A 16,669-nucleotide genomic window follows, 5' to 3' on the forward strand; every position below is an offset into this window, starting at 1 on the left:
TATATATATATATATATATATATATATATATATACACACACACATATATATATATATATATATATATATATATTTATCTTTATCTACGGGAGCCCTACAGCCTCTGACGCCTCCCATTATATTATAAAGACATTTTTATATTAAAAATATTTTCTTAATTGTCGGTATATCTTAACTAGAAATTGCACTTCTACATACTAGTGCAAGGTGGTACGGTACGTTATGTATAAATAAATTTGCTTTAAAAACCTAATTGTATTACTAAGAAATATGACAAACAACAGTTTAATTGGGTTTGAAGAAAAATTCTTATAAACAAAATCACAAATCAGCACGTACAGGAGCTCCTAGGCCCCAGGCGGCGAATCTAAGAATGTGACTCACTTTCACGTGTGAATTGAAACAACTTTTTCTTCTCTGTTTAGTTTATTTATATCTATTAGATCCGTTTGTTTTCCTCTCACTAATGGCATAAACTCAATTTCACGACATAAAAAGTTGACGTATGAATCCTTTACAAGTACATAAATAAACGGAATGCTGTCTTTTAATTGATGAACGTGCTTTTGTGTCTCTTTGATCAAAGCAATTTAACTCGATAGGATCAAGCGAGATTCTAGTGGTACTGTGTGATCTACTGATGATTTTTTTCACTACTTTATGTATACCATGGTTGTATTATTTATGTTAGTGCTATAAAAATTCCAATAAAGATTCCAAAATAGATATTCTGAAGTCGTATAAATTTGCTTCGTGATTAGCTAATTTTTTGAATAAATATTAAGAGTTTATAAGCATAATTAGAAAATTTGTGTGCCTGCTTCTTGCATTAGCGAAGGATTTTGCGTTCACCAGAAAAATAGCTTTGAATTTGGTCATGTTGGTTAATACTTTCCATAAATTCATTATACTCAGTTATAGTTTTTTTTGTTTTGTTCCTCTTTTGGAAATTATATTAACTTCACTATCAAATTCTGTAGAAAGAGCTAAAACCTCACTCTCGTCCTTCCACTTACTGACTGACGGAATCCTCCTCTATCGTTTTTATATTGATAACAATATATACCTTTTTAAGCTTTTTACAATTAAGTTCTTCTGGATTTTCAGCTCTATTTGTTCTAGAGTGTACACCTGTGGTATACGTTTTCTTTTAAAATAATTGTCCTATGTTTTTTTTTCATTTTAAAAGACTATGGACAACTTTTTCTGTATGTTCCTTACCACCTACATTTCGATTTGCAGAACCTCATAAACAAGAAAATTTTGAACTACATTATGTACTCCAAGGACGTATAATTTCATTCCAAATTTGTGACATTTTTTATGATAATATTGTCTTAATATCATCCTGTCTCTCCACATAACCATGAATTCATCAATAGCAAGCTCCTGGCCAGGTAGAAGAGCTCAGGTATTTAGAGTTAAAAAATCTGTTAATGGAGATATGTATTTTGAATAATCTGTTTTGTTCAGGGGCGGAATTTTCATTTAAACCTAATGCTTGTAAAATGGACAGAAAACGATTTTGGCACTTGTAGTTTATAAAAGCAGACGAATTAAAAAGACAATGAGTTTTCCAGCAATCATTAACACAATTTTATAGTACCCATGTGGAAAAAGAGGCCGAGTAATATTTTGAAATCAATCGTTGGTAAGCTTCTTCCAAGTAGCTTTTCTGCTTTTATCTGAGACAGTGGCGCACCCAGAATTTGTCTTAGGGGGGTTTTGAATTTTTTTTATGCTACCTCCATGTTGAGTCCCTACAATTTGGGTTTTAGTTTAATTTAAAGTACTAAAGATAGCAGTTCCAAAGATTCAGGTATCTATTATCCTACCTACCAACTAAAACCACCCTCTCTTACTTATGCGCAGTTGACTGTCGCACGTACCGTACTCCGAAAGTGGGATGGCCACTGTAAGGCTGACGACATTTTTGGAACACTCCCTTCTCTTATCTAGATCTTATCTATTGTTCTGAAGCTGTTTTCTTGTGGCATTTTAAAGTAATTACTATTTTAATGGGAATAAGCCAAAATTGAAATTTAAAATAAGGTTATTGACGTTTGACATTAATCGAACTTGTAAATACAATACATTTTGAAGACGGCTATCGCCGTATTCCCGTTCTCCTCCGGGAATCCTCCCGGTGCAAGGCATGCTCCTCCTCCAAACCTGTCGATTCCATCGCTCTTCTAATTCCTTCATTTCAAGAGCGTCGAGGTCTACCTCTTTATTTTCTTCCAGGGGGCTTCGATTTGTGAAGTTTTTGGGGCCAACGTTTGTCAGACATTCTCAATTGATGTCCAAACCATTTTGAACCTCTTCTTTCTATTCTGTCAATGACCGTTTCTGTAGCATTCATGTTATTTCTTATAGATTCGTTAGTCTTCCTTTCCTGCCTTGATATTCTAGCAGTTCTTCTCAAATAATCCATTTCAACTGTCAACAATCTTCTCTTCAGGTCTGCATTAATTGTCCATACTTCAGAGCCATAGAACAAAGAACTGATTCAACCATGGTTTGCCCTATTCTTTTTTTGTTCCTTTTGGAAATGTGGTGATCCCACCATAAGGAGTTCAGACATCCTACAATTTTACGTCCCTGATTACTTCGTGTTTAATTTCGGTTTCTCCCAAGTCGTTCTTAGCAATGAGTGGATCTAAATATTTAAATTTTTTCACTTGTTTGATTTCCACGTCCTCGTCTATCAACACTTCAAACCTTGCATCTGAACTGATAATTAAGTAAATATTCTGTTTTCTTCATGCTGACTTGTAACCCCCATTTTAAATATTCTCTCTATAGACACTTTATCATAAATTCTAGATCATAAGAATCTTGAGCTAGGATGACTTGGTCATCCGCAAAGTTTAGGGAGAACAGTACGTCATTTCCTATGGGGATTCCCATTCCCTGGCAGTGGTTTTTCCAATTTTGGAGGGCTGCCTCAATATATAAATTAAACAGTAAGGGTCACATACTGCATCCTTGTTTTAGTCCTTTAGTTTCTTCTATTGGCTCTGATAGTCTATATCCGATTTTTAGGTAAGTAGTGTTATCCCTGTATACTTCTGTGATTATTCCTAAAAGGTATGGACTAATGTCGAGTTGTTGTTAAGCTTGCCACAATTTAAGTCTTGGAACTGTATTATACGCCTTTTCTAGGTCGATGAAGGCTAGATGTACTTCTGTACCAACCGCTATTCTTTTTTATATTAATTGTTGGAGTATAAACAAGTTATCAGTGCAAGATCAAAGATCAAAAATTCAAACGTCAATAAACTTATTTTAACCTTCAATTGCGACTTATTCCCATTAAAATAGTAATTAGATCTTATCTCTGTCATTAGCCCGGTTGGTATTTCTCTTCTTCTTCTTTCTTTTTAATGACTGCTTGGATGTAATTGTGAACACTATTCCATCCCTCCGTATTTCCCGTCATCTTTACGATCATCTCTTACAGTCACAGGGTTCATACCTATTTCTTTATACATTCTGTTTCTCTCCACTGTACATCTATTACACTCCAGCATTGTGTGAGTAACAGTGTCGGAATATTCGCAGTATAGGCATTTATCTGCATCTGTCTTTCTGAACCTATGAAGATACGCCCTAAAACAGACAATCTACCCAGTCCCTTAGGCTCGGGATCAGCATCTTTGTCCATTGAGCAACATCTTCCTTGTTGTTCCACTCTTCTTGCCATTTTTCCATTGATCTTTCCCTTTCTTTTTTTTATAGCTGTTGTCAAATGCTTTCTTCTCCCATAGAGATGCCTCTTTTCTTTTCTACTGCTCTAACACATGCAGAGGAACACAACCCGTGATAGTCCACAAGGCCGCCGCAGATACAGTCCTGTAGGCGCATGCTACTCGCAACAGACTCGTTCTGTCTAATTTTTTATAAGCCTAATATTAGGTATCTATATCTAAATATAATGAAAAATATTATTAATTATTGCGTATTTATACAATAATTATTGTGTTCTACATATTTAAAGTGGTAATTTAATTATTCAATCAGCGTTTTGGATTTTTTGTATTGTGTGTGAAAGACAAGTTACATTTTTCTACTATTCTTTATATATTGTTTACTTTATATGCCCTGGGGGGGGGGGGTTTAACCCCCAAAACCCCCCCTGGGTGCGCCACAGATCTGAAACCGTGGTTGTAAGTATCTTAACAGAGTAATTGATACAATTGTAATTATAAGGTCAAAAAAATTATCAGTTTGGTAGATTACCATCTATCTTAACTTTTAGACCGGATACCCCAGTAAATGGTACTTTGTCTTGCTCTGAACAATCTGCTAGCCATACTCTGGTAGTTAGGTAGTTGCGATGTTGAAGATTGCAGCACAATTTCTTTATCGTTGTCGATTTTATCTACAACACTATTTGACATTTCAGTTTTAACAACTAAATTATCTAACTTTTTTAGGTTACTGGAGGCTGCTTGAGAGTATAGAAAGCATCCGTAATCCAGAATTGATCTAATAAATGACCTGTATAATAACAGGGATATTTCTGAATCGGCTCCCCAACTGTAAAAACTTACAGCTCTTAATATACCTAATTCTTTCTCGACTTTTTTTAATATTTTTTCTATGTGCTCTTTCCAGACTAATTTTCTATCAGTTGTTACTCCTAGGTATGTTACATGAGAAATAACGGGAAAACTATGCTCTTGTAAAAGAATCTGATTGGGAATAGTTCGTTTCCGGGTGAATATACATGATTTCGATTTCGTTAGTGAAATCTTTAAACTTTTCTCGTGGCAACATTGGTTAAATCGAAGAAAATATTGATTTAAAGAACTGTAACCAGATTCAAGATCACAATTATCAATGTAATATTTGGCTGAATTTGCATAACTTTTATTATTCTATATAGATTATGGAACCAACCACATTAAACCTAAACAATTATTAGATAGTAGTAAACTGTCAAAACCCACATTATTTTTGTTCATTTCTCTGGGCTACAGAAATATAGAATGTGATCGTTCTTCAACAAATTTAAAAACATCTAATGTGAGTTTATACTTAAGTAGTTCAGAGTGAGGTAAATTATGGCACCTGCATGTTCAATTCGTTATAACTAAAATGACGATTGATAATTCCGGTGCTCGTATCTATACTCAACATTCTTTTATAATAATAGTTTATTACGAAACTATCAAGAATCACGTTTTACTGATCCTTATATTAATAAATTTGTTTTCTTTTACAGGTGTGGGAATGATTCCAGTGAAGGAGTAAGTTAATTTAATTTATAATGGCAAATGTAAGGCGATTTATTATTAAAATAATAACTATATTATTTTTAAACACAATTTCATTGTTTTTTGTATTTTATGCTTTTTGTGCTTTGCAAGTTATATGAGTATATAAAACCAAAATAATTGATTTCACCCAGAGTTTTACCTGATTATATACAATAAAAATATTCTATTTCTTGCTATCTCCCACTTTCCTCAATGCTTAGGTTTAACTTAGTTTAAATTAGTAAACGAGGTATGTAAAAGTAATTAACTAATTAAGTAGGTATTTAATTTTATATATTTCACAGTTCAGATTAATTAGCCTGATGAGCCATTTTCTGAAAATTTTACTCAAAATTGTACATCAATGAATATACAGAGAATGCGAAAGAAACCTGAGCGACAATCAATTTGGATTTCGTATGGGGCTTGGTACAAGGGAGGCATTATTTGGCCTCCAGATATTACTACAAAAATGCCGAAATCAGCGAAAAGACGCGTTTCTGTTTTATCGACTACGAAAAAGCGTTTGATCGAGTAAAACACACAGAACTCATAGAAACCCTAATACAACATGGTATAGACCATAACACTGTAGCACTTATTAATCGTCACAAGCCCCGCCCACCAAGATGGCGACTGACAGCTGTCAACTGGAAACTGTCAAACGTGAAGATTGCGTCAATTCTTCTTCTTTTCATATGACATCAGACGTGAAGATAGCATCAATTCTTCTTATTTTCGTGTAACGTCAGTAGGCGGGGCTTGTGACGTCAGTGGGCGGGGCTTGTGACGTCAGTAGGTGGGGCTTGTGACGTCAGAGTGGGAGTGGAGGGGGTCTCCCAACCACCGCATACTCTGTTAGCGTACTTCAATTTGTAGGTATGCTTGTTGTAAGTCAAGCTTTGTAAACTTCTCTCCACCAGCCATGGTAGAAAATAGAGCTTCAATTGTAGGCAATGGATATTCGTCTACCACTAAATGCTTGTTAAGTATATTTTTAAAATCTTCACAAATCCGTACTTGACCATTACTTTTAATAACTGGTACTATAGGTGTGGCATATCCAGAACTATTAAATTTCATCTACTTGACGTATTAACAGTCATCTTTTAAATGTATCTTCTTAAGGTGCCTTCTCCATTACTGAAGGTTGGCTATAACTACAAATTGCTCTCTATCTTGAGCTGTTCTTAGTATCGAATGTGTGTCCATGTCTGTCCAGTCACTGGACAGAGAATGTCTGTCTCTGTCCAGTCTCTGGACAGAGACAGACTCTGTTAAATGTATATGTAATTGTAAATTAGGCAGAATTTCAATTATGTATGTAGGTTATTATGCAGTTAGGTTATGTATGTATACTGGCCTTAATATTTGTATTTCCTTGTAGATTCGACCGTCATCGTCGCTAAGCTGTTGTATACGTACGTGTAATGTAATGAAAATGGTGTTGAATGTATTGTCTTCTTCTTCTTCCTATGCCGTCCCCATTAACGGAGGTTGGCGACCACATTTTTAAAAGCTTCTCTGTCTTTTGCAACGTGGAATAATTCGTCTACAGTCATGTTTGTCCAGTCTCGAATATTTCGCAGCCATGACTTCCTCTTTCTACCTATTCCCTTTTTGCCATCGACTCTACCCTGCATGATGACCTGCAGAAGGCTATATTTATTATTTCTTAGTATGTGTCCAAGGTATGTAGTCTTGCGTACTTTTATCGTTGTCAACAATTTTTTGTCTCGACCCATTCTTCTCAGCACTTCCTCATTGGTGACCCTGGCAGTCCATGGGATTCTCAACATTCTTCGGTATATCCAAAGTTCAAAGGCTTCAATCTTTTTAACTATTTGCGTTTTTAGTGTCCATGTTTCTACCCCGTACAATAGTTGCGACCAGACGTAACATTCAACAAACCTCAGTCTCAGCTTAATATTCAGATTTTTGTCACAGAACAATTGTTTGAATTTTAAGAACGCTGCCCTTGCCATTTCTATTCGTACCCGGATCTCTTGGTCTGGATCTAATTCTGTGTTAATGTAAGCTCCCAGATATTTATATTTTGTCACTCTCTCTATTTGCTGTCCACCAAGAGTTAGTTGTTCATTATTTATTGGACTCCTTGATACTATCATAAATTTGGTATTATCTGTGTTGATGTCAAGTCCCATTTGAATGCATTCACTATTTATTGCATCTAGTAAAATTTGTAGATCTTCTATACTCTCAGCCATAATTACCGTGTCATCTGCAAATCTCATGGTGTTTATGATTTCTTTACCAATTCTTATTCCCTCTTTTCTTTCCCATAAGGCTTTTCTGAATAAGACCTGTGAGTACACGTTGAAAAGCGTCGGAGACAAGACGCATCCTTGCCTAACCCCTCTCGCAATCGGTATATTATTTGTTTCTATATCGTTCACCTTTACTACTGCTTTCTGGTTTCAGTATATAGCCTTAATAAACTCAATGTCGTGTTGAATGTATTGTATGTTCTTTTATCCTCCTAATTAAAAACATCTGTGTGGTAACCTACGTAACGTAACTCCGCAAGTAATGAAGTGAGTAACGTCCCATGACATCTGTCAACGTCCAAGGGTCATGTCATGGAACTACTAAAATGTCAAGTATATGACACATCATTTACATTTTCCCTTCTTGTTACTGGGTTTCTCTTAAACTTTGCTTCTCGGCCATTTCTTTACAACCGTTTTAAATTCTGGTCTTCTAGAGACTCCTTAGTTTTCAGAATATTTCTGTAGAATAAAATAATAGTTTGTGTAATACATTTTTGTTAAGCAACAAACGAATGTTATCACCTTGTTCTAACACGATTGCATAAATAACCCGCCCATGATTACTTGAACGGAACAAGTCTAATAGCAAAGAGAGCAAAATCGTGAAGACCACGATTAAAGTATTAACGCAATTGCATGCGAACTGGTAAGATCGAGATTCATCAGGAATGCTATTAGCACTAGGTTCAACATTATCAGCTAATCTGCATATTACCTACCATAATTGAAAACGATTGATACGAGGTCAAGAAAAACTAGCTCTTTTTGATTCAAGATGCAAATATAGATTCTTTTGTTATAAAAATTAGTTGTGGTTTAAGAAGTTACTTCTTTAATTAAAAGATAAAATCGACATAATATAAACGTCTAAGGTACATTTGAAAACTGTAAAAAAAATTTGCTTAGATATGCTCATATTTTACATTTTGTTATTTGTATTTGAGGTTATTTCAGCAATTTTGTTACTCAATTTCTCTATTCCCATAAAAATCAGTTCTAAAAATGAAGTGGCATTAAAAAATAACTTTATAATTAACAGATGTTCAAATGCTTTTATCTAATCATCTCCTGAAAATGATACTGCTGGTGGCTGTAAATTAAAATAAATATAAAATACCTACACGAATTGGGATTAGATGCGTAGGACGTAAGAGTTATCGTCAATCTGTAGTGGAACCAGACAACAAAGTAATTTGATTAACCCAGTCTGAGAGACTTGCATAACCCTCAGAATGATATTCGGGTGTTACAATTCATTAAAGCGAGGTGTATTGATTTGTGTTATCAGGAACCACTCCACCGCGCTCTAATGCTCCAGCCCATCCCTGTCCCCCATATATTAATAGGTGCTCACTATCAGCCAAATGAAGTTCTGGGTACAAAAACTCCAACACGATATCCTAACCTGATCAATGCAGGCTAGCTTGAGGCACCTCTTTTCCTGCTTTCTCTAGTGACGTATCATCGAACTGAAATTGCTTGCTTGGGCCTTGAGTCTCCGCTCCGTGCTGCGCTTAGTTTGGCGACTCGGTGCCCGAGGATGTGAGCCCTTTGTGCCCAGGTTTTGAGGTTTTGTGTTAATTTTTGTGGGTGGTTGTCGCCTTTTTGTCAGTATTTTTTAATTTTTTTGGTGGCCAAAGCCTTTATTTAATTATTTTAATTTTTTTTGAAGGTTGTCCTAAAAATAAACATCAATTATTAAAATTTCCAGTGCTGCATGCAGGGGCTTCTTCTGTTGGTAGAGTTACGAATTATCTAGACTTTGTGTTTGCCAGGATTTGCTGTTTGGTCTTTTGTGCTTCCATCGATGGAACGCATCATATCTTATTACCTCTCACAGGATCGGGCATGGATAAATCTCTAATTCTTAAAACCTAATTCTGGCTTTTTCTGCCATTTTATCTATTACCCTTACTTGTTGCAGTTCTCTAAAGACAAAACTTTCAGCGACGTATCTGGGTACATTTACCGTTTTATGAGGATGTTGTTGTGGGCTTGTATTTTCTTTTTATTTGAATTGCTTATGTGTCCCCATGCGAGAGATGTATAAGCAGTTTGTTTTTTCTACCTGCGAGTCCTCTTATTGATGCTCTGGCTGTTGCTGTTTTCTGGATACTTGTGTTGAGTGAATGTTAAGCCTTGGTCCATAATGACTCCTAGGTATTTCGCTTCTCTTTTTCGTTTGATGCGATTGTTTTGCACTAATAGCGTAATAGCTATTCCTCTGGGGTTTCTCTTTTCTTTTTGAATATGATTGCTTGTGTCTTCTCTGAATTAATTGCTATTTTTTATTGGATACACGATTCTTTAATGTTATCTAATGCTGTCTGTAGATTGTTGACCGCTACTTCCAAGTTTCTGTGTTTGGCCGCAATCGCTATGTCGTCTGCATAAAGGCTGAGTAGTGTTCCTGGTATTCTTGGAACATCTGCGTTGTATATTGTGTACAATACGGGTGACATGACTGCTCCCTGTGGCACTCCAGCCTCAAGTATGAAGAGATCAGTCTCGTCACAGCCTCAGTGTATCCGTAGCTTCTCATTTTCTATATTAGGCCTTTATGCAAGACTTTGGAATACAGACAGCAACAGTAGGTGGCACCAAACAGCAACAGTACGTTTTCAAAATTTCAAAGAAACGAAATAATTATCAATATAAAAAGAAATGAGGCAAGGTTCTATACTTTTTCCAATGCTGTTTAAGTTATAGGTAAAAAAGCATCGCAGAAGCAGTGTCAGAGTCTAATAAGGGTATTAAAATGACATATTTATTAACAACATTAAGTATGCCGATGATACAGCGAGAGTGGCAGATAACATCGAGGTTCTTTAATGTCTTTTAAATGATCTATCTATTGCAAGTGAATCTTTAGGTTTGAGAATAAATATCAAGAGAACGAAAACAATGATTATAGGTAGAAATAGTTCTTCAATTGCAGCTGAAGAAGAAACTGAGCCAGTCAGGCTCAGTCTGAAATAATAAAGAGCAGAGTAGAACAAGCCAGAAATGTTTTTTTTAAAGTTCATAAATTCCTGACTGATCGTAAGTTGGATTTCAACCTGAGATCATCGTTATCCTCATTATTCTCTTTGCCTTTATCCATATGTGGTGTTGAGGACCGTAAACAGATTTATGCAATATACATAGATTTTTCCAAAGCATTTGATCGTGTCGATCACCAAATACTTTTGAGCAAATTAATTAATGTAGGCTTTTATGTCAGGTTTGTTGAATGGATTAAAAACTCTACATATGGTAGAAGTCAAAGAGTTAAGATAGGTTGGTATCTGACTGACAGTATCTCAGTAACATCTGGAGTTAACCAAGGAGGCCACACTTCTCCACTTCTTTTTCACATCTTCGTTAACGATATCACTTCCTGTTTCCTAAATAGCAAATGTCTAATATTGGCAGATAACTTGAAATCTTGAAAAGTTATAGATAGCTTAAAAGATCAAGCCTTGTTGCAAGATGACTTATACAGACTACAAAATTCGTGCAATCAGAACAAACTCCACTTAAATGTAAAAAAATGTTTTATAAGTTTTTCTCGTAAAATCTATAGAATTGAAACAAGGTTTATTATTCTTAATCAACCATTGAAGTATGTTTCTTCTATTCGGGATTTAGGTGTAATTTTTTATGAGAAGCTTACTTTCTGTGACCACATAAACTCTATTTAAATAAAGGCATCTAAACTTTTTGGTTTCGTTATTATTAATTGCAAGTATTTTTCCATTGGTTCAACAAGATTAGTGTATTGTTGCTTAGTTCGAACTATTTTGGAATACTGCTCAGTTATTTTATCCCTACTTTTATATAAAAAACTAACTTGAAAAAATAAAGAATAGGTAAAAAAGCAATGATAATCAAAAGAAGTTATTTTAAATTAAGGAGATACCTACTTAATAAATACATTAATTTACCAAAATAAAGTAGTAGGTACATAATATATGTACTCGTAATTTATAATAAGGTAATAAGTATATTTTTTTACACGTTCACTTTTTCCAGAGGTTATTAAAAAGCTGATATCTCCACTGAATTTTGGTTTTTCAGGAAGAAATATTTGTAATTCCTTTTTGTGAAAAGATATTAGATGCTTCCTTAAACCTGACGTGTTTCTGTTGTCCATTTTCATTTCAACCTTTCTTTGTAGGCACAATTTACACAAAGCAATTTGGGATGCATGAATCTAAATAGGTCATTTAGATCTATAACTCCAACGCTCACTACTCCGACTAAAACTATTTGAATCTTTGTCCCTCATGTCAAATTGTAAACTTATCACTCCGGGAACAACAATGATTAGATGAAAAACAATTATTACATTAGACTCAAAGGAAAGCTCAATTTTGAATGAAGTTAAGTAATGTCGAAAAAGTAACTACTATACTACTAGTTACTTTATGTTCGTTACTATCCAATACCCTAAGTATCTAATAACAAACCGAAAATTATATATCGTTACTTCATTATTCTAAGTAATTTGCTATTTTGTTTACACGGTGGGCGACATTATCTGTTATTAATTTGTCTCGTTACTTTTGAATATTAGCCGCGCTCTTTCAGCAAATTTTTTTAACCGAATGATCTCATCGCACACTCAGCAGAAACAATTTATAAATAGTCTTAGGCCGATAAGATTTGTTTATTTAGATTCCTCTTGACTAAATTATAATGGGAAAAAAATTGAATTATTAAGTGGGTGTCCATAACAATTATATTTTTTATTAGCTAGGGTGACATATTTTAAAAAATATCGATACGATATTACTGTCGGCGTCGCAATGCAAGAAGATTATTTTTATGATTAGAGGGCGGCTATTCTCAAAATATGGACAATTAATTTAAGAGCGAAGAAGTCGTCTGCTGGAAAAGAATGTACAAAATATTCTATTTTTACATTGTAATTTTGACCTCTGAGTACTTGTCAAATGTGTTTTTTTAATGAATATTTTGATTCGGTATGTATGTTTATCGTATTGTTTGTAATGAGCATAAGTACAGTTTTTCAAATTTTTATAACATATTTTTTTGCGTCTCATAAAGTCTTTAAGCATTAACCCGAACTACTATACTCGCTAAAACCATACTCAGTATTAACTGCAAGACGCAAGAGTCTCGCTGGCTTAGTCTTTTTCTTGCTTAAATTTTGCACGGCCAGTCTTGGTCTTAGTCTTGCAAAAACGCAAGAACAAGACCAAGACTGCAAGACCAAGACCGATTTTGGGCAACACTAAAGATCATACATACATTTATTTATTGTCCAAACCTGTTAAGCCAGATTAACTTTAATGTTCCTCTTCAAGCTCTACGGTACCACAATGTTTTCAATATTCCTTGAATAATAACTTTAACTCAGCTAAAAATATCTCTTCCTTTGTAATATGTATATTGGTATTGTTAAATTTTGTTCTGGTTATATTTTTAGTATGTAAGATTTTTAGTCTTATTTTTCAACCTTTTTGATATTGATTTAATTTTATAAGTAATTTCAAGTTTTGAATCCTAACTGTGAGATTGTATATTCGAATTTCAACTGTTAATGGGGTTATCCCGTGTATTAAATAAATAAAATAAATATCCTTTATTATTAAGCAATTTTTATTGTTTTAGCAAAAAGACGGACATGTTAAGTTGGCAAATCATCACAGATACCAACTCATGTTCTTCAAGATCTTCACCACAGTTTATTGAGAAAAATAGAGACGTTCGGATACAAATCATGGTAGCTCCTAGATCAAAATTAGGTTGTGGGTAAGTACATAATATCTATGTAAGTACATAAGAGAAACTATGTTATTGAACTTTTATTCATTATTATACGAAATTAATATGCTACATAAATTTATGTGATATTAAAGTATCAGCACTACAAACCATGAGAGCTTGATTTTTGATTTCTTAGTTTAATACTGTGCTAGTTCTAAAACCAGTTAATAATCCTTCTTTAACTGTAGTAATTGATATTATATTAATAATTACTGTTTTTTATTTTTATGATATTTAAGAATCTGCAAAGGTCCGGAATGGAAGCCTGGAATTTTTGTACAATTCACCAAAGAAGGCGGAATAGCGAGGGAGGCTGGATTGCGACCTGGCGATCAAATAGTTCAATGTAATAATGTTGATTTTTCTGACATACCTTTTAATGAGGTAAGTTTAATTGCTTTATATAATTGTAAATATTAATTTTTCTTTACCACTTGGTTTTACTTTTGTCTTTTTTTAATGACATAAGAGTTTTACCTACGAACATAAAATCTGATTGTATTGAAGTGTCCTAAAATACGTCTAGTCATACGTCCCCATGTTACCAAATCTACTGGTAACTTTAACATCATAGAATTTATCACCATATAATGTAAACCAAATTTAAAAAACAATTTTCAACGGGTTTTTACCCACATATTTAGTGGCTCAATACATGTATACCCACCTACTGCACTGATGATGGAATATGGATTCTGAAAACGTTTTTTGATATAGCCCGATTGGGTTTTTTAAATTATATACCTTTTATAAAGGAGTTTTAATAAAATTTTTTGTTATATATGATATACAGCCAACTACAGGAACTTAGATTCCTTGTGGATGTCCTAAAATGATAGTGGTTTGGTTAGTGATGGTTTTTATAGGGACTTTAAATCGGCTAGATATGTGAAAATAACTAATTTTTTGTCACAGTTCTGTTGGGATAATTTATTTTCATGAAAACCATTGAATCAAATTGTAAAAATGTTTTATGATCTAGTTTACTTAGCTATACAATTATTTATCCCCTAAAAAGGTATTTAAAAAGTAGATTCGCTTCTTGGTTCTCTTCTGATAGTTGAGAAAAAGAAAGCTCACAAAAAATATCCTTTATGTAATCACTGGATTATCGAACTTCTTCTCAGCTGAGGGCCAACTATAAATTGTTAAAAGCTAAAGAATTCACGAAGGGAAAAGACCTCCTTGTCCGCTGTGTTGCGGTATGGTGGCGTTGAATCCAGTCACGGACCACATATTGTAAATCTTATATATGTAAATATATATATATATATATATATATATATATATATATATATATATATATATATATATTGTATATCTGATATTTATTTAAAATTATCAGAAATTAATGCGAATATGGGTCCTGGTTCTGATGGATTGCCTCCCAGCTTTCTCAAGAATTGTTGTTTTATATTACCCAGCCCTCTTTTCACATTTTTAATCTATCCTTAAATGAGGGATTAAGGTTCATTCAGGAGTACCCCAGAGTTCTCATTTGGGGCCTCTGTTATTTAACATATTCATCAATGACATACCTACACTAGTGCTTCCAGCACAGTTCACTTCTTGTTTGGCTGACGATACAAAGTCCTACACAACTATCAATAATACGGAAGATTGTGTTAATCTTGAACACGGTCTTGATCGGTTGAGTTAGTGGTGTGTGTTGAATGCCATGGCTGTGAACGCATGCAAGTGTCACGCTGTTTCTTTAAGACGATCAATGGCCTATAATTATAATATACAGAACTTCTAGTTAACTTCTTCTTCTTGATGTGCCTATCCGTTACGAATGTTGGCGATCATCATGGCAATCTTTATCTTATCTGCAGCAGCGCGGAAAACCTGCACAGATGTTGTATTGAACCAGATTCTGAAGTTCTTTAACCAAGATGTTCTTCTTCTTCCTGGATCTCGTTTTCCAAATATTTTTCCTTGCAGGATGGCTTGAAGGAGAGTATATCTGGATTCATTTCGCATAATATGTCCGAAGAACTGTAATTTTCGAGATTTGATGGTACTTCTCGATGGTACTTCTCGATTCTTATTCATTCTTCTGAGGACCTCCTCATTTGTGACTTGGTCAGTCCACGGAATCTCAAGCATTCTCCGATATAGCCACATCTCAAATGCTTCAAGTTTTCTGCACATATCTTCGTTGACTGGATTACCAAAATTCGTAATCTGGGAATTAATTTAGACTCTAAATCGCATTATATTATGAATAATTTTCAAGTCTTTACAAATGCTTGGCTTTATAAGAAGCTTGGCACTAGAAGCTTTCAGAATATTGAAGCGATTAAATTACTATATTGTTCTTTAGTTAGACTAATATAGAGAATTTTTCTTGTGCATAGTTTCTATCTGATAATATTTACATATCAAAAATCGAAACAGTTCAACACAAGTTCTTGAAATATGTAGCATATAAACAGGGTATACCTTTTGAATTAAATCAAGTAAATTATGATCAAATTAAAACCCAACGTGGTATACTCTCATTGTAGGACCAACGATTAATTAAAAATGCAAAGATGCTTTCTGGCATAATTCACCCAGATCTAGATTTTTTTGCACCGAGAGCTAAATTCACTTCTGGTCTCAGGCATGTGTTTATTGAGTGGCTATTGAATAGATAGTCACCATTTTGATAACTAAAACTAAATTGCGTGATTATGTTAAAATTACATTGAAATTTTTTTAAATAGGTATATATTGAAAATTTCTTTTAAATAAGTATATTGGAATATAACTATTTTAAACATTGTTAATCTTAACGTTGAAAGTAAATAATATCACTTGGATTTGCCAACTTCAATGTTTTGTGCAATTCTAAGCGGATATTCGTCGGTTGGTTGTGATACGTATTGCTTATCACATGCTCCATAGGAATTATTATCCTGATTTTCTAAAGGCATGTTGTGTTTAGAATTTCTTAAGGCAAGATCTTACAGAACGTGGAGCGGCGGCCTTCATCGACAAAGTGAAATAGAAAATACATAGTATAAAATATCAAAATCTCAAGACGGGGACCAACACAACGTGTAATACCGTTCTTTCCCTCAATATTTGTGATTTAAGATCTCTGAAATAGGGCAAAACTCTCTATTTACGGTGGGCACGTGTTGTCCTGTTGTTTGCACGTAAATTAACAAGGTTCAAAGGAAGCTTGGAAGCTGATATATAGCACGTACTTACGCCTACTCCTTACAACGCCGCTAGGGCCTCGTATGGTCATTGCAGTGCTAATTTTACTATGAAGTGGTCTAACGAAGTTGTGTTGGAATTTTTATCATTGCATAAATTATCTAACTTACTTAAATTTTTACCAGCAAC

At 34.1% G+C, this 16,669-nt stretch overlaps 1 protein-coding gene across 1 annotated transcript in view; it reads left to right on the forward strand.

Moving 5' to 3' along the window:
- Positions 1-16,669, forward strand: part of LOC140437738 (uncharacterized) — a 223,068-nt gene that overhangs the window by 148,265 nt on the left and 58,134 nt on the right. The window contains exons 4-6 of the mRNA XM_072527432.1: positions 5,231-5,255; positions 13,175-13,315; positions 13,570-13,714. Of these exons, the coding sequence (XP_072383533.1) occupies positions 5,231-5,255; positions 13,175-13,315; positions 13,570-13,714 (311 nt within the window). The remainder of the gene's footprint in view (positions 1-5,230; positions 5,256-13,174; positions 13,316-13,569; positions 13,715-16,669) is intronic.

Source organism: Diabrotica undecimpunctata, chromosome 3 (genome assembly GCF_040954645.1).
Source record: "Diabrotica undecimpunctata isolate CICGRU chromosome 3, icDiaUnde3, whole genome shotgun sequence".
NCBI classification, from domain to species: Eukaryota; Metazoa; Arthropoda; class Insecta; order Coleoptera; family Chrysomelidae; genus Diabrotica; species Diabrotica undecimpunctata.